At 40.7% G+C, this 27637-nt stretch overlaps 2 protein-coding genes across 3 annotated transcripts; both read left to right on the top strand.

Annotated features, from left to right (window-relative positions):
• Positions 1 to 380: 380 nt before the first annotated feature.
• On the top strand, positions 381 to 12587 carry LOC148815117 (protein S100-A13-like). Of its 2 annotated transcripts, none has more exons than XM_088905678.1 (3): positions 381 to 641; positions 7683 to 7820; positions 11764 to 12587. In XM_088905678.1, the coding sequence occupies exons 1-3, from the start codon at positions 630 to 632 to the stop codon at positions 11932 to 11934; spliced, it is 321 nt and encodes a 106-aa protein (XP_088761804.1). In that variant the 5' UTR covers positions 381 to 629; the 3' UTR covers positions 11935 to 12587. The 2 variants fall into 2 exon arrangements, with proteins under 2 accessions (XP_088761804.1, XP_088761805.1); XM_088905679.1 differs by having other exon boundaries at positions 386 to 641; positions 7686 to 7820.
• Positions 12588 to 15783: 3196 nt separating this feature from the next.
• Positions 15784 to 21749, top strand: LOC148815116 (membrane-spanning 4-domains subfamily A member 8-like). Its single transcript, XM_088905832.1, has 7 exons — positions 15784 to 16104; positions 16609 to 16781; positions 17223 to 17333; positions 17794 to 17850; positions 18672 to 18776; positions 18900 to 19016; positions 19971 to 21749. Exons 2-7 carry the CDS (start codon positions 16629 to 16631, stop codon positions 20106 to 20108), a joined length of 681 nt encoding a protein of 226 aa, XP_088761958.1. The 5' UTR covers positions 15784 to 16104; positions 16609 to 16628; the 3' UTR covers positions 20109 to 21749.
• Positions 21750 to 27637: the final 5888 nt, after the last annotated feature.

Here is a 27637-nt window from a genome sequence, read left to right as displayed (position 1 = left end):
CTACGGGATAGCGAATGATTTCGCAACTTCGTCTTTAAATACTACGCCCTGAATGAAAAGAATGGTCGGTCAACCAGTCTAAACTTGAAGGGAAGCCCTCGCTGATCCGAGGCGTGTTCCAACTGTTCCTAAAAAGATCCAGATGTGCCCAGATCCTTTCGAGGGGGGGGTGTTTAGCATGCACTGTAACTCTGTAACTTGAGCGGCCTAATTAATTGAATGGAAAAAAAAACGTGAACAATGTATCACAGCCCAGTATAATAGTTGCCCTTCCTTCCTCGCCTGGCTTTGTTAATCTTCCCCCCCCCCCACCTCCTCCTCCTCCTCCTCCTCCACAACCCCACCCCAGTGAATTGTGTTTCGGCTGTAGCTCTTCTGCCACATCGCCTCTCTCCTCCGGCTCTCTGACACTGGAGGTGGAATCTCGCGTCGCCCTGCGCGTTTCCAGGGAGTGGGTGGACTTGGGAGCGGAGCCAGGCTGTGCTTGGGAGAGCTATGGCACGTTGAGAGAGAGAGAGGGAGGGGGAGAGAGAGAGAGAAGGAAAGAGAGGGAGAGAGAAAAGTTTTAACTGTTAAACTTTGCAGGGCAACTTCGGCAGATATTGAAATCAAGGGAAAGAAAACTCCAAATGGCGGATCAGGTAGGGGATAATACGATCCACATGTTGCCGGTTTTCGGAAGGTTTTGTCTGGTTTTGCAAAGTACAGTTTGTAAAGCCAGTAGGAGCGGTCGTGTAGGTAAAAAGGATAACCGCAAAGGGGGGAAAAAAAGTAAATCTGCATAACTGAGTAAAGCTGTAGATCTAGACGCTGTTATTTTACTTATTGTCTGTGTATTTGGCCAATTAAGTAAGCTATTGCTACAACGCAGTTAGCGTTGCAGCGTTGTGATCACTGAGCCGAGACACTCGAAACGCGTGGAAACACCTTTCAAGTTACAGAAGGGCGTTGATCGTCTTGAAAATGGGAAATGTAATTTTGGAAGGTAAAATTTACAAATGACACTCTAACTCCTTTTTAATAATAAACTTTTTTCCTGCAGCAGGAAACATCGAAAAGTAGGTGGTATTTGATTTATTATTCTGTAGGTCTTATTTTTAGTACATATCCTAACGCTGTCCCTTTTACGCCGATGGTCAAAGTTTGAGGCGCTGTTGGATTTTAAAATATTTCGGAATCAACAGTACCCCGAAACTCGAGTCGATCCGCGAGATCAGGGGCTAGGACGTTAAATGGATTTAGTCCGGATGAATTTCTGCGCCTTTCTCTTGATCCACTGTGTTGTCCTTAGACTTAAACTGCAATCACGGGAACTCAATCAGCGCTTTGCTTTCGCAGACAGGCGCTTGTCAGGGATAATATGCTCTTGTCCAGCAAAGAGGAAAGGGAGTTGGACTTCGTGCTCTGCTGTGCAGAAAAAAAAAATTCGCCCGCTTGCCAGCTTTGTTTCCACGTTGATGGAAAAGACAGCGCTTGGCTTTTTTTTGTGCTGTGATTTAACTAGACCCCCTTTTTTACTTTTCACGGTTTAATCAGTCCATGCGAGACATGGGCTTTAATTTTTAAAATGTTCCCCCGGGGAAATAATGCTGTGGCATGCTAGAATTGATCGTTTTTAAACCTCCCCGTGAGCTGTTCTGGATAGAAATACCGTATGTAATAAATGATCGACCGTAGTGGGAGGGACAGTGCAGTATCTCGAAGTTCTGTCGTTCGCTTTTTATATATTTAAAGTGAGATAAATATCAGTCAAAACAGAAAGTGCTCCTTCTATTATCGGGAGATAAACTTCGAAGGGACTCTCCCACAGGATGGATCCGCCCTGCCCTGCCCAGTCAGTTCCTAGGTGGAAAACTGCTGGAATAACATTGAAAGTAGTGTAATGCACTACCACAAGCTATGGTATAGTATAGTTATAGTGAACTACAAAGCACCATAGTAAAATAAGGTATACTATGATAAATTATAAAACACCATGGTGAACCGCTATACTGTGTACTATAAACTCTAATATACCATAACAGTGGTTTGCCGTGATAAAGTTAACTGTAGTATTCTGTTTTAACTGTAATTCATCACAGGAAACTGTGACATTGTATAATTTTGGGAAAACCTGGTATGCGTTAACAAAATTAAACAGATTCTGGTGAACTCCCACGATGCTTGCTATAAAACCTTTTTACTTTATGGTAATCATGACAATATGGTATACTGTAATACACCATAATACAGTGTGATGAATTGTTTTTTATAATGAACACTTCTATACCCTGGTAAAATATGGTATACAGAAATAAAATGCTATATATTATATTCCCTTTCTCATTAGTAAAGTCTCGGTGTTCAGGAGGGAGTGTGTCCCATTCAGATCCTCTTGAGTGCCGACACAATCCAGCTCAGATTCCACCAGGTGCTCTTGAGAATGTTGCAAGAACTGTTTGCTTGTCTTGTGTGTCACAAATGGAGCTCCAGGGAGTTAGTCAGAATGCCATCATTACTCCTGCTAGTTCCTGACTTGCCCCACTGAGTTGCCCAACTGGATTCTGGAGCTGCTGCTACACCCTGAAGACAAACACCTCACAGACTCTAACAAACAGAGCTCTGTCTTATTACTCTCCTCTCTCCGCAATCTGCCCGGATCCCTCAACAGACAAGCAGATGAGGTTCCGAGATAAATGCTCTCCGCTTCTGTGAAAAGGGTCTAATTTTCGTTAATAATTGTTCATCGGCGGCTTTGTTTTGTACAGTTATTTTTACAGCGTCAGTCTATAACTTGAAGCACTACACAACAGAAAACATTAAAATAATCATGCAAAGCATGGTAATAAAATAACCAGGAGGATGAAATAGGTGTGTTAAGCAAATTACAGTACGTGAAAGAGGAGAAACATTTGAAAAAGACAGTGCTTAAGCAGTTGGTTTAAGGATATGATTAGAAAAAAAAAAGAGCGTTCTGCAATGTAATTTTAACAGGGTTTGTGCCAGATGCATTTACTATAGCCTAATAATAAATATGCTGTGTTGTGTTTTCTGCCACAAACAGAAATGTAAGTTTAGTTTTTTGGATCCTGATCTTGTTGCAACAGCAATGCTCTTATTTTGAAATCCCAGGCTGAATTCCTCAGATTCCCTCATTTATATCCTCTCCTCTCAAACCCCCATCTTTTAGCACAGTGTCTGCTGAAGCAGCTGCATTCATACAGCCTTTAATGTTTCCTTTCAGGGGTTTGTGCTGAGCTGGAGAGACTCTCCTTAAAATCTTCTTGTCCTCATTGTCCACTCGTCATTTCTCGGCTTCATTTGGACTCACCCGATCTTAATTTGTTTTTTAATTCGCAGCAGGGCTTGGTAAGTGCTTAGCAAGCCTTGCAAGTCTAGGCACCACTGTCTGGAATTGGAGCTTTGTCATTGCTGCTCTGGATTCAGTGCAAAAAAAGGGGCAACAAAGCTAATTTCTGGTCTCAAACAAATTACACAGATGGGTTAAAGGGATTGATCTGCTTCAGTTTTTGGACAACGGTGACTAAAAGAATCCTGAATAGACAAACTGAACATCCTTCAGTTAGTCCAAGAAAGTACCTCTTTAGTTTAAGAGTAAGACCAGATAGGACAAAGTCTACAAATGGAAATGGAGAAAGAGCCTATTTAGAGCTGAATTCAAGAAGAGTGGCTTTACACAATATGTATGGGAGTCTGGAACAAGCCATGTTGTTGAAGCAGATTCTGTGGAATCTGTCAATAAATAGCAGGACAGAATCCTTAGTTTGAGAACTTGCTTGGATTCAAATGAGTTTGAAATGACAAATGGGCTCTCTCCCATTTCTAACCTTGCTTTAGTACTTACAAGTTGACTGTGATTGATTGAAACATGATTCAATTTTATTTTTACAAAGATGGCATGGTTCTTTGTGAAAGACAAGATTTTTAGTATTTTTGGACAAAACACCAGGGCTGTGTGCATCTACCGTACGTTCCTCAATAATACACGTATGGGTCATTTTGCTCTTGATAGCCGATGCCAGTAAACTGATGATAAGCCTTTTCATTTATGAAAATGTATATTATATTCTATAAAATACATTTTGAAGCTGAAGATGGTTTTTAATTCTGACATTCCAGTTGAACAAAGTACACTCATGCTGATCAATAGCTAAAGGTTTAAAAGTGTTTACATGCATGAGTGTTCAGAAACTTCTCTACAGTGTCTTCTTCCCCTCTCTAGTTGCTACTAATGAAGGAATTAAGAAATTAAGGTAGACCCACTTTGCAATGTAAATGGCCATGCCAGTAGACCTGAACATTTTCCATCAACCTTAATTTGAATTTGGAGAGATCCACCTTGTTGCCAAAGTCACTGATAATTCATCAAGTTCTTAGCTTGACATAAAGGGTGGATTTTCTCAGCATGACTTGGCAGTGATCAACGTAGCTTCTCTGTCCAGCTGTGGGGCTTTGCATACAGTTATGAAGGTAACCTTGGGAACACAAAGGCGTGTCATGGCCTCTTCCCAGGATAATTAGATCCTTGAGATCCAGAATCATGTGAGGATTTCCCCAGCTGACATGGGGTGTCTTCCTTCAGTAAATATACATCCTAATTGTCCTGCATCCTAAACCCAGTTTAAGTATGTTTGAGTATTTCTGTCTGCTTTAAGTGCAGTTCAAAGTGTAGACAAGGGGAGGTCATTGAGCTTACTTTGCTCATGTGATAATAAGATAATTAGCAACAGGTAAATGATCCTAAAATCTTGTCTTGCATATAATTCTTTGGTCATTGACTCGTTTGTTCATGTTCCTTCAATCACAGTATAAGTATACAGTCCTGAAGTATTGAGTTCAGGATTCTTTCAGGACAAAAATGCTATTAAAGCATTTCTCCTTGGGTCATCCTTCTTACTGAACATCTCTAACGGATATCAAACACATATTTTTATCCAGTCAACAGATACAAATGCACATAGCCCTTGATGAGTCTTAATTTGGACTATTCGAGTAATGCGATTAGACGATAATAAGCAAGAAGAAATTAGCCCAAAACATACTGAGGATAATTCTGGCAGAGCTTGGTTTCTGGAGATCAGGTTGAAGGCAGAATGTTATGCAGAGTGAGCAGGCATAGTCGTTGGGGAGTTAACTAAAATTAGAATGAAGAAATCGCTCTTGAAAGGCAGACAAAGGGGATTAAAGGAAATTGCCATTTACGAGATATTTGTGCTGAGGTTAGATGTTCCAGCCCAGTTCCTAAGGAAACCTCAGGGCTGTGTTACTCATCAGCACAGTGGCCCTGGAATGCCTACCTCTAAATGAAGGTTTGCTCATCACTTTGTTTCTCATTGCTGCAACTTTCGCACTGCAGGGCAGGAATGGGGCTACAGACTACCATATACAGTATTGTGATCAGGGTCTATGAACAAATTAAAGGCAGATTATCCTTCATAATGGGCTTCATACATGCTGTAATCTTCCCTTTTTACCAATGTTAGTTATTAATTATTATAAACTCGTCTTACAAAAAAACCCTCCGTCTTAGTTAAAACCCAGTTTGTTTCTTCAAACTGGTTTTAGGATTATCTTCTTTTATGTGAAATTCTGTCTCATGCCCTGTCTTTATGGAAAACCATGATGGGCTAAACTGTGTAGCTGATGCTGGTCTGTGATTCTACCTGTTGTGTGAAGGTGAACTGTAAGCAGCCTCTACGTATTTTACTGAAATAGATGTGATAGCTGTGTGCTCCTTTCCTCTTGCTATTTTAAATGCAGTGCCTGAGAACGTCTTAAAGCCATCAGGAAAATGAGGCGGTTATTGTTACGGGGATCTTATATGCAACTAATTTGCAAATTAAATGCAGCCCTTTCTGCAAGAGTCTCTAATTCTCAGTTTCAGCCTCGTTTGGCATCTTTGAGAGCCTGGATTTTTAATGTTACTGAGTCTGCGCGTTTTCCTAAAATCTAACGGGTAATTTGATTCCATTTTTTTATTGAGTTGAGAATCTTCCACACCACCTATAAAAAGCTTTAGGTATTTTACCATTGGCAGCTCTGTTTTTCCTTTTCTCTTAGCCGATGTAATGAAATGCTTGTGTGGCTGATTAAAAGCAGCAGCAAATTTAGGCAGTCAATAATCTGCCTGTTTTGACAGATTCCCAGTAGTTCCTGTGACTGTGTTTTGTTTTCTTCAACATGGTATAAGCAATTTCTTTTGGACAGGGTCATTTCTTTTCACAAAGAGTTATAGATCTCAGGAACAATATACAGAGTACCATGTTATCTTGTTGTAGATACTTATTTTTGGTTTCTTTCAAGAAATGGTTAGATGCGATCAATTATCTACTAGAAACCAAATCAACTAGATTGATCAAATGTCCTCTTTACATCAGCAATTATTCTTACATTTATTTTGGTCTCAAGCTTCAGAAAACGGGGAATTCCAATATGTACACACCCTTCTACACATATCTATGTGACATCTATATCGCATTATTGTCATGGCTGTCTCAATTACAAACGTGTTCACAGACATTCGAGCAGAAAATTGTGGGCTTCCTGTGTAGTTCATTTACCCTTTGCTTTTCTGGATACCAGTAGCTAATTGATCCCATAATCACAGCCAGTCTTTCCTGGAATTCCAGGATTCCAGAGAGTGGACTCTGACAAAAAGACAGCACTTAAATTGATTGCATTCACAGTCCTCTCCGGGATTAAAGAGATTCTGTTACTTCAGATGAATTCTTTGGTGAACTCCTGATCATGTTAGGCTCCAATGCGTAATTGTTTTATTAATTGCTTTCTGTTTAGAGAGCGGCAACCTTTGGTTGTGGTCACTCACACAGTCAGCAGCAGCCTAGCTTCCTTGACTAAAGAAGTCCCCTGGAATTTGACATTCTTTCTTAAAATAAGAACCCTAATCCCAGAATCCCCACTGCTGGCAGAATCGGAGCAGCTTCCAGTCCTACTGAGGAAGGAAACCCAATAAAACTACAGCCTAGTATGTGATTTCCTGTCACAGCCTGAGAAACCTCAGGCTGGCTCTCCACAATGTTTTATGTGATGTGTGTATATGTATATGTGCAATGATATGTTTGTACAGTAACTGTTGTGTTAATGGTATTCCTCGGTCATGCCAAAAAAACGCCCATTGAATTGAATTGACTGGTAAAAAGCAGAAGTGATACCTCTGAGTCACAGTGCAGTAGTGCTGTTCCGGATCTGGGTCCAAACCCAGAGCAAACAGCCCTTCCACCCAGTACTGTTTACCTGCCTTGATTAACACAGGCTCAGAGACGGATGAGAAGATACAGTCTTATTATTTAACTGAGCCTTTTACTTCAAGCCATCAGGAAAAGGAGGCAGTTGTTTTTACAGGAATCTTACACAAAACTACTTTAGAAAGACTCCGGTGTAATGTTTTCTGGTTCCCCAGGTTATACTGTGCTTAGGCTAGTCGTTTACATTGCAATGGTTTCTCATTTAGTTTGCGTCTGTGCTTTCACCATGGCTTCACCGTTCTTTGATGCACTTTTGTCCATGCTTTCGCTGTCATTAAGGCACTCTGCTGTACCGGGCTGTGCCTTTGTCATGCTGGCTCCCAGTGCACTGCTGCAGGACCAGCTGTAAGTCCTGTGAGTCCGACCCAAGATGGAGTTCCCTGACTTGCTCTCTCTTCCTCCCCCTCCCTCCTCCAGCAGAAGCCCTCAGACCTGGAGAATGCCATTAACACTCTGGTGACTGAGTTCCACAATGCCGCGGGCTCCAATGGCATGACCCTGAAGACTGAGGAGTTCAAGAGCCTGCTGTCCAGCCAGCTTCCCAACCTGGTGAAGGTGAGCTGCCTGAGCTTGCACGGGTGTCCGTGTGCCCGCCGGTGTGCGCGAGCACTGCTGTACTTATACGAGAAAACTGCATCGCAGTGGCTTTCATACTGGGTCCACTTTCATTTGAATGGGCAGAGAAAAGCAAAGACCAAGCAGAGTGAGAGGGTTTGTGAGACGGGCAGGCAGAGGACTAGAAGTGAGGGTGAGTGTGTACTGAGTGCGTGCTCAGGGTGTGGCTGCAAGTCATTCTTCCTGTAGGCGCGGCCCAGCCAGGTGCCTTGAGAGAGAGAGGGCGTGGAAGAGAGAGAGAGAGGGAGACAGAGCCGTGAGCCGTGTGTCATTTAGAAAAGCTGGCTGCCTTTCAGAGCTACTCAAAAATGTTTGGGAAGAACATGTACCTCCATATCCTGAATTAGTACTCTTTGGATGTTCAGAGGCAGCGCTCAGACTAGCAAAGGAAAAATAACCAGCACTGATGTTGTTCACAAAGGGTGTGGCCAAAAAAAAATTGTTCTTAAAGAATGACAACCTGTTATTGTACCCTATTTCAAGACCTACTGTAGATCAATGAGATGATTTAATCAATTACAAGATCCTTTTCTATAGGACAGGCACTCCCATAGGGTATGCATACTGTTGCAGTCCATTTCCCTTTAAAATGGAGATGCTAGTTGTGCTATTAAAAGACATAGGTCTCAGCTTTATAGGAAACCACCATTTTACATAATGTGCATTAATGGACAGTATCATAATAAAGCAAAGCTTTCACGTTTTGGATTATTTCCAATTTCCTTATTTCTAAATCTTTAAACTTCTTTAAGTTCCTAATCCTGAGATGCAGTGCATTACAACACCAAAGTCAAATGCATGCAAACTCAATACATGCATGCATGGAAAACATTTATTGCAAAGTACTTATCATTCAGATTAATGTCACGAGAGGGGCCTGTGCAGTATGGAGGTGTGAGGACCGTCACTGGGGACAGACAGGCTGTGTGAGTGGGACAGGAAAGGTTCTGTCACGGGGGACAATCTGTTACACTGTGGGGTTGTGAGAGCTCTGTCCTAGGGGACAGATTGTTACCATGCAGCTGCAAGTACTCTGGAAGACAATCTGAGGAGCTGTGAAGTTCAGCGCCTGTGCAGCATGGGGACTGAACTTGCTGTTGGGTCACAAGGTCTCTGTCAATGGGGATAGAATGCCTGTCCCATTTCTTATTTCTGTGGTCACAGTCTTTGTAGTTTGATTTTTATGACATAAACTATTATAATATCCAATAACTAAAAAAATGTGTTCTTTAAAATCTGTTATGCATACAGTGTATCTTACGCAAAGTAGCATGCAAAAGTATTCAGACTCTTGCACAGTTTTCACACGTGGTTGCTTTGTAGTCGGGACTCTTTGAAGCAGCCGTATTTGTTATATACACTATCTACTCCACACATTCAAAGCAAGAAACAAAAATAGAGGAATAAATAGATAATATATAAAACGGAAATGTCATGATTGGATGAGTATTCAAAAATTTAGGTGCACAAAATTACTTTTAACACGCCACACAATTAGTTGAATGTGCAATAATGTTGGTTCACTTGACTTCAGAATACTATAAATACTACTGTCTCTGTACGGTCACTGAGTCAGGTGATTCAACCATGAAGACTGATGAGTTTTCAAAACTCAGGCATAAAGCTGCACAAAAGCATAGACTACAAGAGAGATGAAACAACAGGAGACTCTTAACATTTCTATGACCATAATGAAGTAGATTATTCAGACGTGGAACCCAAACAGGTCCTAGACCAGGGTGTCCCTCCAAACTGAGAAGCTGAGCAAGAGGACACTGGCAAGGGATGTGCCCTGTGGTCAACGACTGTGAAAGAGCTACGGAGTTCAGTGGGTGAGACGGATGAAAATGTCCATGGGCACTGAATGTCCAAATATCGATAGCAGTGGAAAATAAATAAAGTCTTGTTTCATGGACAAAGTTACTGTTTGAAATGAAGTTTTACAAAAGTGCAATGCCACTTGTCTGCCCCCCTTTCCTTTGTGAAATTCAAATATTATTCATGCTGATCTGCCTTTATTCCATTTTAAAAAATGACAGCAAAAACATCAAACAATATTGCACTATTTTAATGAGGATTGTACTGTATAATAAACCTTTTGTCTGGTGTGAATGGAGAAAAGTTTACAGTGCATATCCTAGCTTAATGAAGCTGTCTAACATACTAGTACTAAAAACACATAGTATACTTGTGAGTTTTCAGTGCAAACCTCCAATGGAAAAATCTTAAACTGAGTTACACTTCAAATGACAGCAATGTCAAAGCACTTTAAAATACCACTCGCCTACTACACTGAATAGAAGTGAACATGTAAAAAAATCTAGCATAGCAAATAAGCATAACTCCTGTCACACAAGTAAAGCTTAACTACACTGTATGTCCCTCAATTTCAGGTAATGCTCATGCAATTTACAGAAGACAGTAATTATGTACTGATGCAGAGTACTTTATTGTACATAGAAATAGTGAGCTGTATAAAAATAATCTCCCTTTATTCCTTAAAAATGGCCATTCACTTTTTGTGCGATGCTCATGGTAATCTCTATATCTAACATTTAGACATCCGTCCACTAGAGGGAGACAGAGCACTGCTTCAAATACTCTTTACCTGATGACTATCTCAGACCACCATCAGAATTTCTGTTATATTCTATATGTAGGGTCTCGAGATCTGCAGAATGTTTTTGCAAATAGCCAAATAAAAAAAACAACCAAGTCCACCCTAATACTTTGCATAATGTAATATAGAATATAGTATTTATGGTTAGAAGACATACATAATTCTCCCTTATGTGATAAAGTACTAACGCTTGGGTTTACATTTATAAAAAGTAACATCCGCTAAAACAAACAATGCTGATCACAAGGGTACAGTGAATAGCTATAATAAATGAGAATCCCTCCTCTGCCTCCAGCCTGCACTTGCTTTCTCTGCCTCCGTGATTATCACGCCGCTCTGTAGTGAAACGGGACATGAAAGTGTCGCAGAGCCTGCAAAGTCGTCTGCAGGACTGTCACTCCTCATGCTGCTGACACAGAACCGGCATGGTTCAGTACAATATAAAAACAAGCCCACACTAAGGTCCGGTGGCGAATACTTGGGCGGGAGGCAGGGGGAGAGGCTCGCTCAATTAGTTAGATTCATGTGACGACCCCGGTCTGTTGGGTTGCTAATTTGAAACATATGCTTCACAGCCTTCGGCTCGGATTCATCCCAGTCTGCTGTTCTTCCAGTCAAGCTCCGTCAGCCACACAGAATCGCGAATAAGCAATTTTGTGTTCAAATGTTTAGCTCTCTGATGTCGAGACCCTACTGTACGGTCATTTAAATACTCCTGAGATTCTGTCTGTGAGAAATGTAATCAAAAGCCTTCCTTCAAATCTAAACACATCATATCACGTGTACTGTGTATTCAGAATTGCTGTTGTTCAAAGACCTCTAGAAAGAATGCCAAAAAAGTTAATGCATCCCCATTAAGTCCAGTGGGGGGGGGGGAATATAGATTAATCACATTCGGATTGTCACTGTAAGATCAAATAAACTTTTCTGAAGGGAGAATTTCTCCTTACCTTTGCAAATGGAGAAACGAGAAAGGTTTTCAAAATGAAAATACCTCAGTCATCTTGCTGGTGCTTGTATAGAGGCTAGATTGGCAACATTGCTGTACTGTGAGTAGTTAAACCACACCAGTGCTCTGCAGGTGATAGTACTTTGCAATATCCATTTTTCGCAACAAAAAGGTTATCAAAACTCACCCAAAAAAAGAACAAAGAGATTACTCTCTGTAGTCATTGCTCGGTCTTTTGCTGGCTAATAAGAATCTTGTGCCGAAAAGGGTCCAGTCATTTGTGTCAACTAGTCTCTTTTTTTTTTTTCCTGCAGAACTCCGGTGATGACCAGGCTGTGGCAGAGCTGCTGAAGACTATGAATGTCAAGGACAGTGAGGGAATCACCTTCAAGGAGTTCTGGGGGCTGATCCAGCAACTGGCTGGTGCCCAAGAAGGCTTGACCAGTCACCAGAAATCTGTCAAGTGCAGCTGCCTGCTCTTATAAAACCTGGCTCACAGGAACGGAGCTCTAACCAGAGCCCCTGAAGCTGTTTGTGCCAAGCAAGAAGGTCTATCCCATCCCCACCTCCCTTATAACCACTCCCAATAGAGAACACAGAGCTAGCACTGCACTCCAGAGTCATCCCAAGAGCAAAGAGAAAAAAGCTGAGCCTCAGAACTGAAATGACCTCAGACTCAACCCAGTGGTCCTTGTTTTATACTGTGGTATATGGTGTGCAAACTTTTCACTCTGTAGCACACTAATTAAATGAGCAATTAGCCTACAGTCCATTTGCCGGGAAAATCAGGCCTGCAGTCTGACATAACTGAGGTGCTGATGTGTTAATGAGAGAAACTCATCAGTTAGAATCAATAAGGAACAAGAATTCAGTGCTGCTGCTGTCATTTAGCAGAACGACAGAATGTACTGTCCGTGAATGTTCTGATAACTCAATGTATTTTTTCTTTCATCGGCATGATATGCTTCCAGACATAGATATTAATTCCTGTCTTACAGTCAAGACAAATCTGTCCATCTGCACATCTACAATGAGAGACTGAAAAAAGAAATTCTTATATCATACATGTTAAAGAACATTCCGCTTAGTTGTTTTCATACACACTTCTTCTGGAATAAAACCATTTGTTAAAAAAAAATGCCTGTGCTTGATTTAAAAATTAAACTTGATTACTGCTAACTATGTCCAAACCTGAAATCTTTTCCATATGTATCAACACATAATCCCATTTCCTCATTAGACTGACAAACCAAGACACACACGTGATTAGTGCAGATAGCTCAGATTTGAGAGACCTAAGAATCTGAAATCCCTTCGTACTTGTTGGTTCTATTGCATTGATTCAGACATGAAATGTCTTGGTTCACTATAATGATATTTTATGCAAAAGCCCTCCTCTTCATCCTTCCTTCCACCTGGCGTCGTTTTTCTGATGTCCTAACTACGGTGAATAACTTAACTACAGTACGATGTCATAGCGTTTGGTTACACGCGTGAATAGGTGGGCGGGAGAATCAATTCCCCTCTAGACCACCAGAGGGAGCTGAAGAAACAGACTGGTGAGTGGCTTACTGTTTCCTGAGCTGTATGTTGACTCTGCGCCTAAGCATAGTTTTGGCTTTAGTTGAGGTGGGTGAACTTGAGCTGCAACAAACAAGGAAACGTATTCATAACTATTTGCAAATCCGCTTTTTCATCCTCTTGGCGGTGTGGTGCGGTCTCCTACCGAAACATGGAGGCGCTGCTCTCTTCTTAGTTCAACAGAGGGCAGAATAATACTTTCAGTAGTGTAACAGCTTGTAAAATAGTGCACGGGTGGGGTAAAATACAGGCGTTCTCACGAGCGAAACATTTTTTTTGCCTAACCGAAATACGTCTATGTATACTGTAATAAACCTAAAGCCAGGTTTGCTTTTTCCGTAAGTGGATTTTGTTGGTGTTAGATTAAAATGCATTTAGTCTTACGTGACTCAAAAGTTTTTTTTCTGCGTTTGAGAAAAAACTAGAGCTTACAGTATATCCTTAAAAGCGTAGAGCACGCTAGCAAAGTTCCTTTAAAGAAAAGTGCTAGGTACCGCCAGTGAGCTACTCGGATGGATTGGGTAGCCTGGAAAAGCTGACTGCCAGATTCATAGTGAGGCAAGTTCAATGTCTGAATAAGAGTAGGGGAACTAAATTATACCGACAGGGACGGATAGACTATGGAGCACTTGGCCACAGCTGATTGCTAAAGTAATTATCTAGGACGCAAGAAATTAAGCACAGCCACAAATGTCCTCATAACCAAGTTACTGGCACTGATATTTCACAAACAGTAAAGGCTGCAGTAGCTGAAAAAGCACAGGATGTATGATGGGATGCCAGCCTATCACAGAGTGCACACACACTAACACAAGAACACAGAGACACTCTAGAGACCCCATTTAACCCAGACAGCGTGTTGGGTGGTGAGAGAGCAAGGTAAAAAAAAAACAAAACACACCGTTATTTTATTTTTTTTTACCATCCTATCATACTCTAAAGCAGAGGAATCATAAAAATGATTCCAGAACTTATATCTGATTGGCCTGACTGGATTCTTGAAGGACCATCACTTGACCCAACACTGCAATAGTGGGAGCAATCTCAGACACTGATTAAAAAAAAGTCTTATGGTTAAAGCAAGTCCCGAGATGAGCAAATTCCATATCATTCTATTTCAGAGAATAAGCAGAGACAAAGAAAAGGGGTTTTGATTTTGGTAAGAATATAAGTGAATTTGGAATAACTTTGTCCAGCCTATTACATATGCATATAAAGTATCCAGTATATAATGTATAAATATCCATATACTTGTTGAGATGTTTACTAATTTGCTAAGTATGTTAATCTTCAGTTTCAGAAATGCACAATAACAGGTGTGTACTCCACAGCCAGTCATAACTACTTCATAATGTCATCGCAACTGTGCTTCTAATGTAAGGGGGTCCCATGTTACGGAAACTGTCAAAACTGCTTAATTACAATAGCTGGTCCTGGGCTGCAGGTCATACTGGAATCTTGTTGACCAGTTGTTGACCAAGCTCCGCTTGATTTTATCCATAACATATTCAGAAATGAAAAATGCAAACAGCGTAACAACAGTAGATTGATCGTAATCCAGGGGTTGTCATGGAATGCCCAAACCTACCGTGAATCAGAAGTTTGGGGGTTGCAATTTTATTCCCATTTCCTTTTCAGAATTGTAAATATCATTATTTCTGACATCATTCCATTTCATGAACAGTACGTGCGCTTTTTCCTGTGGACTGAGGGTCCCGTCCAGAAAAAGGAAGCGAGGGAGAATCGGCTTGAAGTCATTCAGGGGGTGTCTTGACAGCAGCTGCTGTACAGCGTGTTCCCTAAAGTGCGTCGCAGCTGAGTCACAGCCTGCCTGCCCGGACAGCGCGTCCTGACCTAGCGGAGCTCTTCTAGAGTAAAAACACCTTCCTGTTCAAAAAGAGGAAATCCAGTCATCAAGTAACAGATACATGCGTTATTAAGACAAACATTCGCAGTGATTGTGATAGCTATAGAAGTAGCAGTAATTGTAATGGCAGTATTAGAATTGGCGGCGGTGATAGTTGTAACTAACAGAAACAGCAGTACAGCAGCTGAGGTTAGTAATAGAATTAGCAGCAGTAGTAACAGGACAGGGGTAAAAGTCACAGATGTACTTGTGGAGAAAAGACTACAATAGTAACTGCCGCTGGCTCTATCATAAGACAAAACCTTCAAGTTACACAATGATCTTTGGTAGTAGTGACTCTGCACTCAAACCCGGTGATGGGCTTGTAACTGCTACAGTACGTTTGTTAAACCAGGGAGGAAAACGACTACACCGCACCAAACCGTAGCTCAACAGCTTTCGATGAAAAAGATGTTATGTTACGTTTCAGCCCCATCGAAAACAATATTAAAATTTCGTTTGTGATAAATGTAATTATTATAACGGCACGTTATTATATGCATAAAATGAAGCGGTCTGGGAAGTACCCTTTGTTTGAGCATTTTAAAATGGAAGTAAGGGGGTATTTGCAGACTATTTCGATGTGGAAAAATATGAAAGCAATGTGGACATTATTTTTAATTTGTTTAATCTTTTTTCATAACTTGAATTTATGTAGTAATATGTACCCCTGACGATATTGTTGTCTTGAATTGTTATAAGTACTCTTGTTTGGTTTGTAATTTTTCTTCTTTTGTTAAGCATAAATAAAAAAAATAAAAAACTGTAGCTCAACAGCGCCAAAGGCGCCTAGCTTCCTGTAATAGTCCGAAACGGATCCAGTTGGACCCGGAAAAAGCTACCACGACTTCTTTTACTCGTACTCTTCCTGCAGATAACATCACTAGAACCAAGAGAAAGTTCATTTCAGTATGTCAAGGCAGGCTCAAATGTACGAGATATTTGTACGTCTTCGCTGGTATAGTGCCAAAGGGACGTTATCGAGCAACGCAGTACCTCCTGCGTTTCTTAAGCAGAAGCCCGAGTTGAGCAAGGATCCTGTAACTGGAATTCCCCTCCTCCCGGCCGATCTCTATATAAAACAGAATTCATGAACCTGGAGTTCAAACCCGCACACTCTAGAGTACAGTGGAGATACTGCGCAAGACCTTTATAACTTGAGTTTGGGGTAAGTTTATTCTAAAGAATGCGTGAATTTATATTCGACTTGTATGTTGCTCATAAGTAACTCATGTTTACATCAGGAAAAAAACTAACCTCTTTTTTTTTTAAACTGTATCTTCTTTTAAAAATTGTAGCCGTGCGTTTTACACCTAAAAATGAATGCACGGTCTCAATATATCGTGTGTAATAGTGCAGTACATAAATAAATAATAGTTCAAAACACACAGCTATTTTTTTAATGCATGGTGTTTTTCTTTAGTTTACTAGGGATTTGTACCAGGGATGTTGGAAAGTTGCTTGTGAGCACGGTTACTACAATTCGCTTGTACCGTGCTGGCCTAGTAAATTTTATTTCACTCCTCACTCCTTTGTTTAAAAACAGGCATGCATCATTTTGTAATTTCACAAAATGCGACACTATGAGAAAGGTCGTAATACTTTTTCAAGGCGCTGTGTAACAGTAAATATCAATGCAACTTCTCTTCTTTTCTCCTGCCTCTCTTCTTAGGAAGCTGCACACAGTTAAATATGGCCAGCTCTGTGACTACAGACAATGGGACGGTAATAGTCACCCAGGTCTATCCACAGAGCCAGGGCTCTCTGCCTGCTGGTGTGCCAAACAGCTCAAGTCTGTCTGCACCTCTACAGAAATTCCTCAACGGCGAGCCTAAGGCCCTGGGGGTGAGAATCCGTCTTCTGCATTCACAATCACAGCGAGTCTTGCGAAAAGAGCTCACCATCTGTAATAACTCTCGCCACCCCCAGCCTAGCGGGGTTAGAGATCAGCATCTGTAGTAATAGCCCAGAGCCCTGGATTTCAGAGCTCACTGTATGTAAGGCAGCTCAAAGCTCTGGGGCTTTACTAATACTATTAAACCAGAACTCTAGGAGTCAGAGGTCATCATCTATACTAACACTTGCAGGACCAAACTGACCTAAACCTGGTGTACTTTAAGTTGGTCGAATAAAGACAGTTTCTTTGCAGTACACTTCTTGGGCTTACTACACAACTCAGTGTCACAGTGTAATAACACTGTAGTAAACTAGTGTAAGGGGGTCTCTTAAGTATACAACATTCTGATCTGAGTTTTATGTCCCTGTCCTGTCTCTTTTCATGGCCAGGCTGTTCAGATCACAGTAGGACTGCTGTCCATATTCTCTGGAGTGGTGATGACGCAGGAGAATGGCTTCTTCGCACTGCTAACTGGAATCCCTTTCTGGGGAGGGCTAATGGTAGGAGTTGCACATAAAAATATTATAAAAAAGATAAACACATTAATTACTACTGTGTGTCAGAGTAACATCTTAGGCACTGTTAGCGGCATTGCTGTCCCCGTTCTTGCACAATCAGCATGAAAGTGCAGGAGCCACACACTGTGGATAACGCGAGGCTACTCTATCTGTGGCTGATCCAAAGTATGTATGTTAAGTATGTATGAAAGTATGTTTCAGCCACCTCCTTCATTATTCTGTTGAGAAATAGCGCTATTTGACAAAGTTGGAGAACTACTATCAAGGCGATTGAGGAGAACTAGTTATTGCTGTTTGTTAACTCTAGCATTCACAATCTGTAGTAATCACAAGATTCAGTACTTGCTTGGACTAAATTGTGCAGGCAGCCTCTCCTGTACTCTACGTTAATATTGGAAGGATATTCCATCTGTTTATAAAACCCTTTTCTTTCTTATGGCAGTTCATCGCCTCTGGGGCTCTGTCTGTTGCAGCTGAAAAGAAGCTGAGTTTCCCTCTGGTAAGTCAGCATTGACACGATCAGACACAGCTCCTTCCAACCACCTGGACTGGTTTCTCCCACAAAGGGTCTGGAATCTACTGGACACAAAGTCTTTAGTCTCCCCTGGTGCTGTGAATCCCACACACTGAGAGTCTAGGGTCTGTTAGGCAAGGCAGGTCCAAATCTTCTGTCTCGATTTAGCCCATAGACTAGACCAGTAGAGACAGCTCCTGAATGTGCTCTAGCTTTATTTCTTGCACAGACAGTGTTTAGGCATTTCAGCACAATTCCTACAGACCCTACTGCCTCAAAAACATGGGAAAGTCTCTTATACTGCTGATTGTGTTTCAGTGCTTTTTAGACATTGTGGTATTTCCACGACGGTAAAAATGGATGTTGGATAATAAATCTAGATTAGAGCTATGAAGCTATTTGCCATGTTTTCTGCTTTTATTGGAAAAAAAGCACATTGTTCTTTTAGAAGAAAGCAGGATAGATGTCAAGTGTTGTAAGATGATCAAAATCACAGTGTGTTAAAGCTTGGTTGAAAACAAATCTGAATTTAGCTTTAGGTTTTTCTCTCGCCTATACTGGCATGGACACTGGGGTTAATAAGGACACTGATGATTCTCCACTGGGCTTCCAGCTCTGTCAATGAGAGGTGCCTCTGCTCTCCCTGTAATGCACAAATGATAGTGCTATTGGGCTCTCGGTGTGAGAGAAGCAAAAGGTCTACTTTGCCCATTAATTTGAAGTAAGATTGTGGTGAATATAAGTTGAAATCTCACATTTGAGATATCTCAGGAAATAAACAGGCATTTGCTTCTGTTCTCTTGCAGTTGAGGGCTTCCCTCTCTATGAATATAACCAGCACGATCACAGCAGGCTTTGGGATAATCATCTACTCCTTAGACTTGGTTCTGTTCTACCATTCTTACAGCCGTGTGAGTACATGTGTGGTTTTGGTATTCAATCTGAATCGTCCAGTATTGCTGGATCTCTGTCCTTTATTATGACTATGTTGGAACTCAGAAGCTCAACACATTCCTTGTGTTATGTCTTTCCAGTCTGTTCTGCACAGTGCTATCAAGGGTATCCTGCTGGTCTTCACAATCCTAGAGTTCGCTATCACTATCAGCACCTCGGCCTTCACCTGCAACGCTGTTTGCTACGACAACTCTGCGGTAAGAAAGACTGGTTCATGTTGGAGAAGGTATTAAATATTACATATGAACACAGCATGAGAGGCCATTATTACTGATTAGGTTATCCTTAAGCTATTGGTGCCAGGGTCTTATCAGGCAGCTTCTTGGGGGTACCTTTGTTTAATTATCTCTGACTGAAAAGCTCTTAACAGGACCAGTGTATGATAACAAAATACAGATCAGAATGACAATATATCAAACACTACCACAGCAATTTAGTATTTTCTTGCTTCTACTTAAGTTCAATCGATCACTTTCTACAATTACAGTTGATTGGGAGGTGACACTGAATCTCACTTATTTGCACGGGGTTAATACCAATTTAAAATCCTGTTCGCTTTTAAGGGCTGAAAGGACATTTAAAAGATATGCCTCAAAGAGTAAATGTTTAGCCTGGGGTTAAGGACTTGGTCGGAGCAAAAGCCAGAAGACACAGAGGTTCCCCCGGAGTAGGGATGGGAACTACAGGTTGTAGAGTGGCCAGCTCTTTGTGAGAGAGACTCTTAGTTAAGGGAAGTTTGGCCAGCACTGTGAGAATCTGCATAAATGTAGAAGAGAGTGGTTAGTTCTGTGAATGAGCGATTCATTATAGAGGATAGTGGGCAACTTTGCGACAGAGAGTCACTGTATAGAGTACCGTACCTCTCACTCACAGCAGGAGAGAGCTACTGGCTCTGTAAACAGAATGAGAGTCATTAGAATCATGAGTCATTAGATAAAGAGCCAGTTGTCCTTTTAAAGTTTTCTTATTTCTCTTTCTACATCTTATTGTTTATTGGATCAATAAAGTTCTCATGGGTTATCACAACCACCGACATTGAAACTCATGAAAACATTCAGAATTTACACAGTAACCCTGACCTCACGCTGACCCAACATCGACAGTTTCCTCAAACCCTGGGGTTCTTATGTTCTTCCCTCATTGTCTTCCAGCCCATCGTGGTTGTGCAGCACATGACCAACGCTCAGCCCAAGGTGCAGGACAGCGGTAACACCCCCTACAAAACTCTGGAAAACCAAGTGGAGTCTGCAGAAGCCAAGCCATCCCACCCTCCGGAGTACACAGAGTGAGGACCTGCCACGCCCTGCAGAGACAGGCAGGGCTAGGATGCTCCCTGCGTGATGATGCCTCAGCGAAGAGTGGCTCTATCACAGAAGAGCAAACTCCTCTGCAAACTAAACAGACTGAGTACCCTTCCTGCATGGAAGCTATACTATATTTCACCCTCTAGTACAGAGGGGCAATATGTCTTTCTTCAGTGCCCACAGTTTTGCTTGCTTCAGGGAGATGGGCATGTTTCTTTGCATTTAAGGGACATGACACACACAGGCATGCCAGAACTACATACAGTACTTTTAATTCCTTCTTTTCACTGTCGTATTTCAGTTCATGGCTTACTTGCACTCAGCTTACTGCACTCTTAATTATATACTTAAGGTCTTGAATGCACATGACCCAGCTGATGGGAAGACATGAGGCAGGCAAGGTTTCATGCGGACAAGCACAATATCTGTAGCAAAATGCTCCTATATGAATTTCAAATACGTAGATGGAAGGCAGTGCCTAATAGCAGCCTCCTGTGGAAAATTCCAGGATCTAAAACATGTTTAGGTTTATACAATGCTCTATTTAGAGACGTTTTGAAATACTATACACAAATGAAGTTGCCACAATATAAAGAGTTTGTGGAAGTGCTATCAGAATAACTTAAAAGTCTGAAAGGAATGTCACATACAGGTTAAAGGGGCTGAAAGGTTGGAGATTTTAAATTACTTAAGAATCACAATGAAATGTTAAAATGTAGCCTCTTACATTTTTAGGAACAGCAGTAAACAGAAAACAATTGAGGAATTCAAATTGTACAATGAGGCATGTATTAGAGACAGGCACAAGCTCTGGGCTCTTCAAGAAAAATTGTTGGACAAAGTTTTAGGTTCACACAGGTACTAAAATACCAAATAAGCAAGAGGGGTCCTTGATAGCACAGTGTTCAACTAAGCAATGCATGTTTCTTTGCATTTAACATTGAAGGTCATTTGTGAGTAATGCACACCATTTGCAGTGAGCCTCAATTGCATGTCGGCAGGTCTGACAGGGCTAAACATAACATTTAAATTTCATTTCCACTTAAAAGTGGAATGTGTGAGTTAAGAAAATACTCCATTGTTCCCTGTGGTTTATGTATATGCAGTATGTAATTAATTCATGGTGCCATCCTCACTTAAATATGTTCTTTACATGTCTTCTACCATGGAAAGGAGAGGAAAATCAATACTTTATCTGTGTGTCAAATCGGTTTCTTTTCTGTTAATCCTGTGTTATTACAGCAAGAGGATCATCTGTAACAGCATCCCGAAGACAGACTTTTGTGATTTTGTAGCAAAGCAGGTACAGTATAATAGGAGATACATGTTTTTTTGGTTATTGCTATCCACTCTGCATTCAGTAATTTCACAAGATTTCAGCCTGAATACTTCATAGCAAAGTGTTTTTATTTTTAGCTTTGTTTCACTGCTGTTAAGTATAGATCCATTGTTAATTATTTTCTATGCAAAGTGTGTTATCAGACCACTGAGGTTAACTGAGGGATACCGGGGTAATTAAAATAATAAAATGTCTTTATTTTTTTCTATATTGGCTTATATATTTAAGAGGAGATTGTCTATATATTGCTATTATGTGTTATAGTCAAATAAAGTATTTTTAAAGAAGGTTTTTTATCCCTTCATTTTTTAAAATTTATTTTTGTAACTCTGTAACAGTCAGAAAATGAAAGGGAATTCATTGAGGTTGGAGAATAGGAAAATCTTCTCTAGACAAAGTTATGGATAGCACAGGCTTCCCAGTCAAATGGCTGAGGCCCAAATCCTTGATTTGGACAGGAATAACTGGATGAAATTTCAGTTTCACATAGTTACTGTTACTAGCAAAAGACTGCAGCCTTTCCTGTGTTTTTATTAAGACTGTGGTTAGATATTCACAAGTGACATAAGCCATTTAGCTGACGTACTACAGTACTACTCTTGTGACTGTAGTTGCAGGACCTGTGAACATTAGTATTTATAATTTAATCTCTAACGAATTCCAGGTGTTATGTGCTAATGCAAAGACTTACAAAAACCATATGTAGCAAGACTGTTTATAAACCTATTAGCTTGGAATCTGCAGTAAGAGCTTCACATGAAGCAAAAAGAATACCCACTTTTGCAATTCTTTCTTAATGTTCTGCAAACAAGTAAGTTCTAAGCATTCAACAACACTGTTACTAGAGCCATGCTGTTTCTTCCATCTAGATGAGGAATGTGGGAAATAGTTTTGTCAGCTTTGTCAGTGCTTGTATCGAGAACTGCATGAAAAAAACAACACCTAATACAGCGTGCTGGTAGAGTAATCTCTTAGAATTTACCCAGGAGCTGCTCTGCACATAACAACTTGGCCTTAGACTATCAGGTAACACGAGACACTTCATTTGTTTTAGAAAAAAAAACATTTTGTTTATTGATGAAACAATGTACATGTAAAATATGCATGCAATAATTAGCCTTTTTTCTTGCATCTTTTTTTTTTAGTTAACAATTACATTTTTATAACTATTGTCATTGTGCCAGCAAAGACAGGGGGCCAAATATGGAAACATAATGATTTCACATATACTGTAGTTTTATCATTACCAAAACAAAAACAACAACAATGCAGACAGAAGCAAAGGTCTGCACAGGAAGATGACAGCATTTTACTTCACAAAGTGAAATCGGGTCTTACTTCTTCTTTTAAACACAAATATCTCACGAAGCTTGATGCAGAAGTGGCCATGTTCCCAGCCTGAACAGCTTTTCCCTTCTCATTGTGGACAGGTGAGCCCGTAGCTACAGAACAAATCCTGCGCAAGTCAGTATTTGTAATGCGCCATTTCTGCACAGAACACAATGTTGTGAAAGAAAAATAAGAAAGACCGCGGAACTAAACGTACACAGAGTGTCACAATATAACAGGATGTGGCAGTGTCAACACATGCAAGGGTCAGGAAGAAAAGATTTAATCATCCAAGAGAAATTAATTCCAGATACAAAACTGAGTGGTTTTGTTCCCCTTCTGCAGATTATCCTAGCCGTTTGGAGTTGCAAATTTAAATTTAAATTGTGAACAAAACTGATAGTTGCATTTGGGAAGTTAATTTGACTACCACATTAACAATTATCATTGCTGTTAATTAATTAGGATTAATTAACATTGTTAATTAACATTGCTGTTAATTAACAGCAATAAATTGGTATGACAGGAAGGTGCTTTTAAACAGCAAATCATTTTGTGTTGTATGCGGAAAGGCCTAATCAGCCAAATAATGCAATCTCCATGATGACTGTGATTGTGTTTGTGATTGTGTGGGGTCATTGGGGATAACTCTGATAACAGACAAATTAATGAAGGAGCACTTTAGAGGCCTCAGAAAAGTCCAAGATGGGGAAAGGAGACACACAAACTAGTGCAGGCCTAGAGGAAAGCACACAAAAAGATCTGTAGTGATAAAGAAACGAACTTTTAGACTTGCCTTAAGCTTATAGTTTCCAGGTTTTTGTATTAATGTGTTTTAAAAATTAAATCACTATCCAACTAGATGCCTAGATATTCTTAAGGTGTGGAATGTTTCAATGTACTTTTACTTACAATAACAATATTGGCATGGCTATTAATGGAGAAGATCGCATTATTGTTATATAATTTTATTCCTGTAGTTTTATCAGAGTTCAATAGAAGACAATTCACGGAAAGTCAGTTTAAACTTTATTGAGTATTAAAACTTATTAATGTATACAAAAGGACAAAGTTTGTACTGTGCTTTACTATCCTCTAGAGCAGGGGTTTTCAAACTTTTTTGACATGCACGCCCCCCAACCCAAAACCCATTGAGAAAACAAAGCGAACACCCTCGTCACACCCACTCACGCAATACAATTGACATTATGCATACATGCATGCATGTCAGCGCCTTTCATTAATTTGCTTTAACAGTTTCACGTTCACCGCTGTTGTTAACTTTAGCAGTAAGCCACCGGTCCATTTTTAAGTTTGTAATCGTGGTATAATGTGAAGTCTCGTTTCTGCGGCAGCCTTCGCCGACGAGAACAGACGGCAGGTAGCCTACTTATCCAGGGACATGAACCAGACTGCAACACCCCCCTCTAGTGGATGAATAATGAATTGCTATTAATGTCTGAAACAGCATGTTCGCTGCACTTAATTCTTTTTCATTTCACTTGCGTGTTTGCGCCTAAATGTCTCGTAATCTCGCGCCATTCCGAATTTCCACGGGGTTAAAATACAGCTTTGGATGCCGTCCGACATTTCACCAGAAAATGTCAGTTTAAATCAGTTAGATCAGTTTACAATGTGCACCCAGAGATCTCCGTGAAGCTGCTCCACCTGCATTCGGCGCAATGAGTTATAACTTCACCTAATACATAGTAACCTTTTTCTTAATTCTCCATTTAAGTATCACAATTGTGAAGTGGGGTTATTTTAGCTTTTCCACAATCGTTTAAGGCGGGCTGAGCTTTGGTATTTGTTTCTGGGATGCATTATAATGGATGAAGGCGTAGACTTTCTTTTCCTGATTAGTTAGAAGAACCAATCAGGATTTTCCACCTGCAAAGTAAGTTCTTTTATTTCTCGGGCGACCGGAGTGTAACGCAACGGGGGCTCAGGCGGGCGCCCTTGCCGCATCAGGTCGGCCCCACACCGTCCGGGTCCTCCGCGTCTCTCTGCAGCGACCTAGCCCCGTGAGCTAAAGAGAGATCTCTCCACAGCCCAGTAGCTGTAGTCCTGCTATCACAGGGAAGGGCGGTGACGTCACCTGCTCTGGTACGCCGGCTCTTACACAGTACCTGTCGGCCGTAAGCGTTACAGGAGTATGTAAACCGTGCTTGTAAAGTTCTGCTCATATTACTGAACTGGGCGCTCACACCTAGTTTAGATTTTGCGATGGCAGCTGAGGTGGTGCTGAACACGGGAGCAAAAAGTCCCATTTTGGGTCTCGGGACATGGAAGGTAGGAGGACAAACATCTAATCGCTTTTATTCTTAGATTATTTCATCCACAATTTTACCAGTCAGGACTTTTTTATATTGATGATTAAAACCCTGATTTGTATAGGTTATTGTTTAAACGATTGCCAGCAAGAAGTAATCAGGAATGCTAGAAAATGCTGGAACTGGGCATTGAGGTGACAGTGTGGAGGGTTGCGTATTTAAGATGAAGTGTAAAAGAGGTGTGCAGTGGCATCAGAGGGCTTTGGGATGTGTACAGAATGAACAGTGATAGAGTTATGCTAAAAGAGGAGCTGAAGATGTATACAGACGAGAAATAAACAACTTGTGACCCTCATAATCGACTCCAGTTCTGAAGTTTGATGCAGCTGGCTCCTTAATTCCTATGTTGATATTGCTGATTATCAATTAAATCAAGGAACTAGTTGCAGCAAATGTTTGGGATGGAGCAGACTGGGTGGGCCATGGTCTGGGTTAAAGGCGCTGTTTATTGAATCAAAAGTAAAATGTCTTGGGCATCGAGTTAAAAGTTCAGGCTTTTGTTTTGTTTCCAAGTCGGAACCAAGGTCACAATGTTTCCCTCAACCAATCTTGTTTCAGCACACAATTATATTGCTGAATACTAAAAATCCACAAATGATTTTTTACCAATAAGTAATAAGGTACCTCTTTATGGGTTTATTTCAAACCCATAGGCACACCCTTATGGACTGCTGTGACTTCAATTGAAAGCCTATTTGACGCATATTGTGTCAAAAAAATGTGAAATATGTGTACTATATTGGGGGAGCGAATCAAATTGCCTGTATGCTGTGCTGTGGGTCAAGCTAATGCAGAAGACCCAACGCAGGAGTGGAAAAACGGTCCTTCTGTTTGTGATTACCAATGAGAGGTCTGTTTCATATTAATGTATGAATGCATGTCAGATGTTTCCCTGAGTCATATGATTCTTGTTTTGGAGGAAGCTGAGGCTTAGTTTAAACCTCTTCCTTCACTGGAGTAAATTGGACACACCTGCCTGGATTGACTGATTGGGCTCCTGTGTGGAATTCAACAGATAGGAAAGGGTTCAGCTCATTGGCCCTGTGCTTAATTGGACACGCCTCAGGAGTGCCAGCAGTCAGTATAATAGCAGTCAGGGGAAGGGGAACCTGTGCTTTTAGGAAGGGAGAGTGTTGGTGGATTCCTGAATTGTAGAGAGTTTAGATACCACAGTGGTGTTTATCCAGCGCTCAGCGCTTTAATATCAGCAGCCATTTGATTGTCCTAAAACCAGTTTTGTTTTGGAAAGTAGGAAAGAGATAATGAACAAGTAATAAGTTAATTACATGCTGAAAAGAGAAGAAAGAAAACACAATGTTTTGGCTGTGGAACCTCCTTCAGGTGTGAGAAAGACAGGGCAGCAAGCAAAGGTAATGTAGCAGGAGAACAGAAGCTGAGAGAGGGGAGGGAAGCAGGGGACAGACGGTGGTCAATCAGGAAGTGTGAAGTCGGGATGGGTGAAGAGAGCTGTCTCTGTTGCACCCCCAGTATTTCCAAATGAAACAAAATGAAAACGGTGAGAATTCCTGATTTACTAGAAATTGTGGGAGCCCAGACAATTACTGCTTTCATCAACATAGGCTTCAGATCCTCTGTGAAACAGATCATGAAAATAAGAGTTTCAGAGCTGAGCTCCAGTCAAGCCTGATGACACTTTCTTACACAGGCCATTGGTGATGCGATACCAGTATGTAGACTCTTGCAGGACCCAATTCTTCAATCAGGTTGTGGTTTTCAATGACATACTTGAAACAAAGTACATTTTGGAGTAACTTGCTCTTGTCATTCACCAACCCAAATATATTAATTAACTGTAACTGAGAAGAAACTGATCAGTTTGGGAAGCATGAGGAGGGAAGGTCTCCACTGTGCCATTAGATGGTGCTATTGCAGTTTAATGATAACAATGTTTACAATAGTTCTGATTGGCAGTCTAGGCACTGATATTTGTTGTATGGAATAATAGCGGGGAGGGCTCACACAAATAACAATGAAGTTTAATACCATCAGTTCATTTTCAATGACTGTTCAGTCCGATACAAAAGTATGATCCAGATTACCTTTGACTCCAATCTCCAGCAGGCAGCTATCTTAATTTCTCCCTCATTTCCAATGTGTTTATTCATACAAATGTAGCTGCATTCACACTGCACCTAAGATATGATCATATAATGTAATCATGTGAGACTTGTTAAATAATAATGGTTCGATATAAAAAAATAAGAACTCGCTGTGGTTTGGAACACTGACAGTCAGCAGGTCTCACACTTGTCTACTACAGTATGTGTCAATTTCAGATTTATCCAGACCACACATCAGATTCTTGATGCAGTTTTCATTCCGATACTTCTCTGTTCATTTTCTAAACTGATGCAATGTTTTGGGAAGTAAGTACAATCCATTTTTACCGCAATGTTTTCCTGTTTCATCTAATATTTATCTGAAGTGTCTGAATTGGGAGTGCTTTAAGAATAAAGAAATGTTGTCTGGAGTAATCCTTGTGTAGGGCAAGA

This window comes from Atractosteus spatula, chromosome 25 (assembly GCF_055471065.1).
Source record: "Atractosteus spatula isolate fAtrSpa1 chromosome 25, fAtrSpa1.hap1, whole genome shotgun sequence".
NCBI lineage: Eukaryota > Metazoa > Chordata > Actinopteri > Semionotiformes > Lepisosteidae > Atractosteus > Atractosteus spatula.
The sequence above is the reverse complement of the archived record's forward strand: the minus strand, read 5'-3'. Positions and strand labels throughout refer to the sequence as shown.

What these genes read in the sequence shown, in the direction of transcription:
- LOC148815116 (XM_088905832.1), top strand. Translation starts at nt 16,629, where the DNA reads ATGGCCAGCTCTGTGACTACAGACAATGGGACGGTAATAGTCACCCAG. An exon ending in CTTTCTGGGGAGGGCTAATG is followed by an intron (nt 17,334 to 17,793) that starts GTAGGAGTTGCA and finishes TTCTTATGGCAG; the next exon opens with TTCATCGCCTCTGGGGCTCT. An exon ending in AGAAGCTGAGTTTCCCTCTG is followed by an intron (nt 17,851 to 18,671) that starts GTAAGTCAGCAT and finishes GTTCTCTTGCAG; the next exon opens with TTGAGGGCTTCCCTCTCTAT.
- LOC148815117 (XM_088905678.1), top strand. An exon ending in AGCTTCCCAACCTGGTGAAG is followed by an intron (nt 7,821 to 11,763) that starts GTGAGCTGCCTG and finishes TTTTTCCTGCAG; the next exon opens with AACTCCGGTGATGACCAGGC.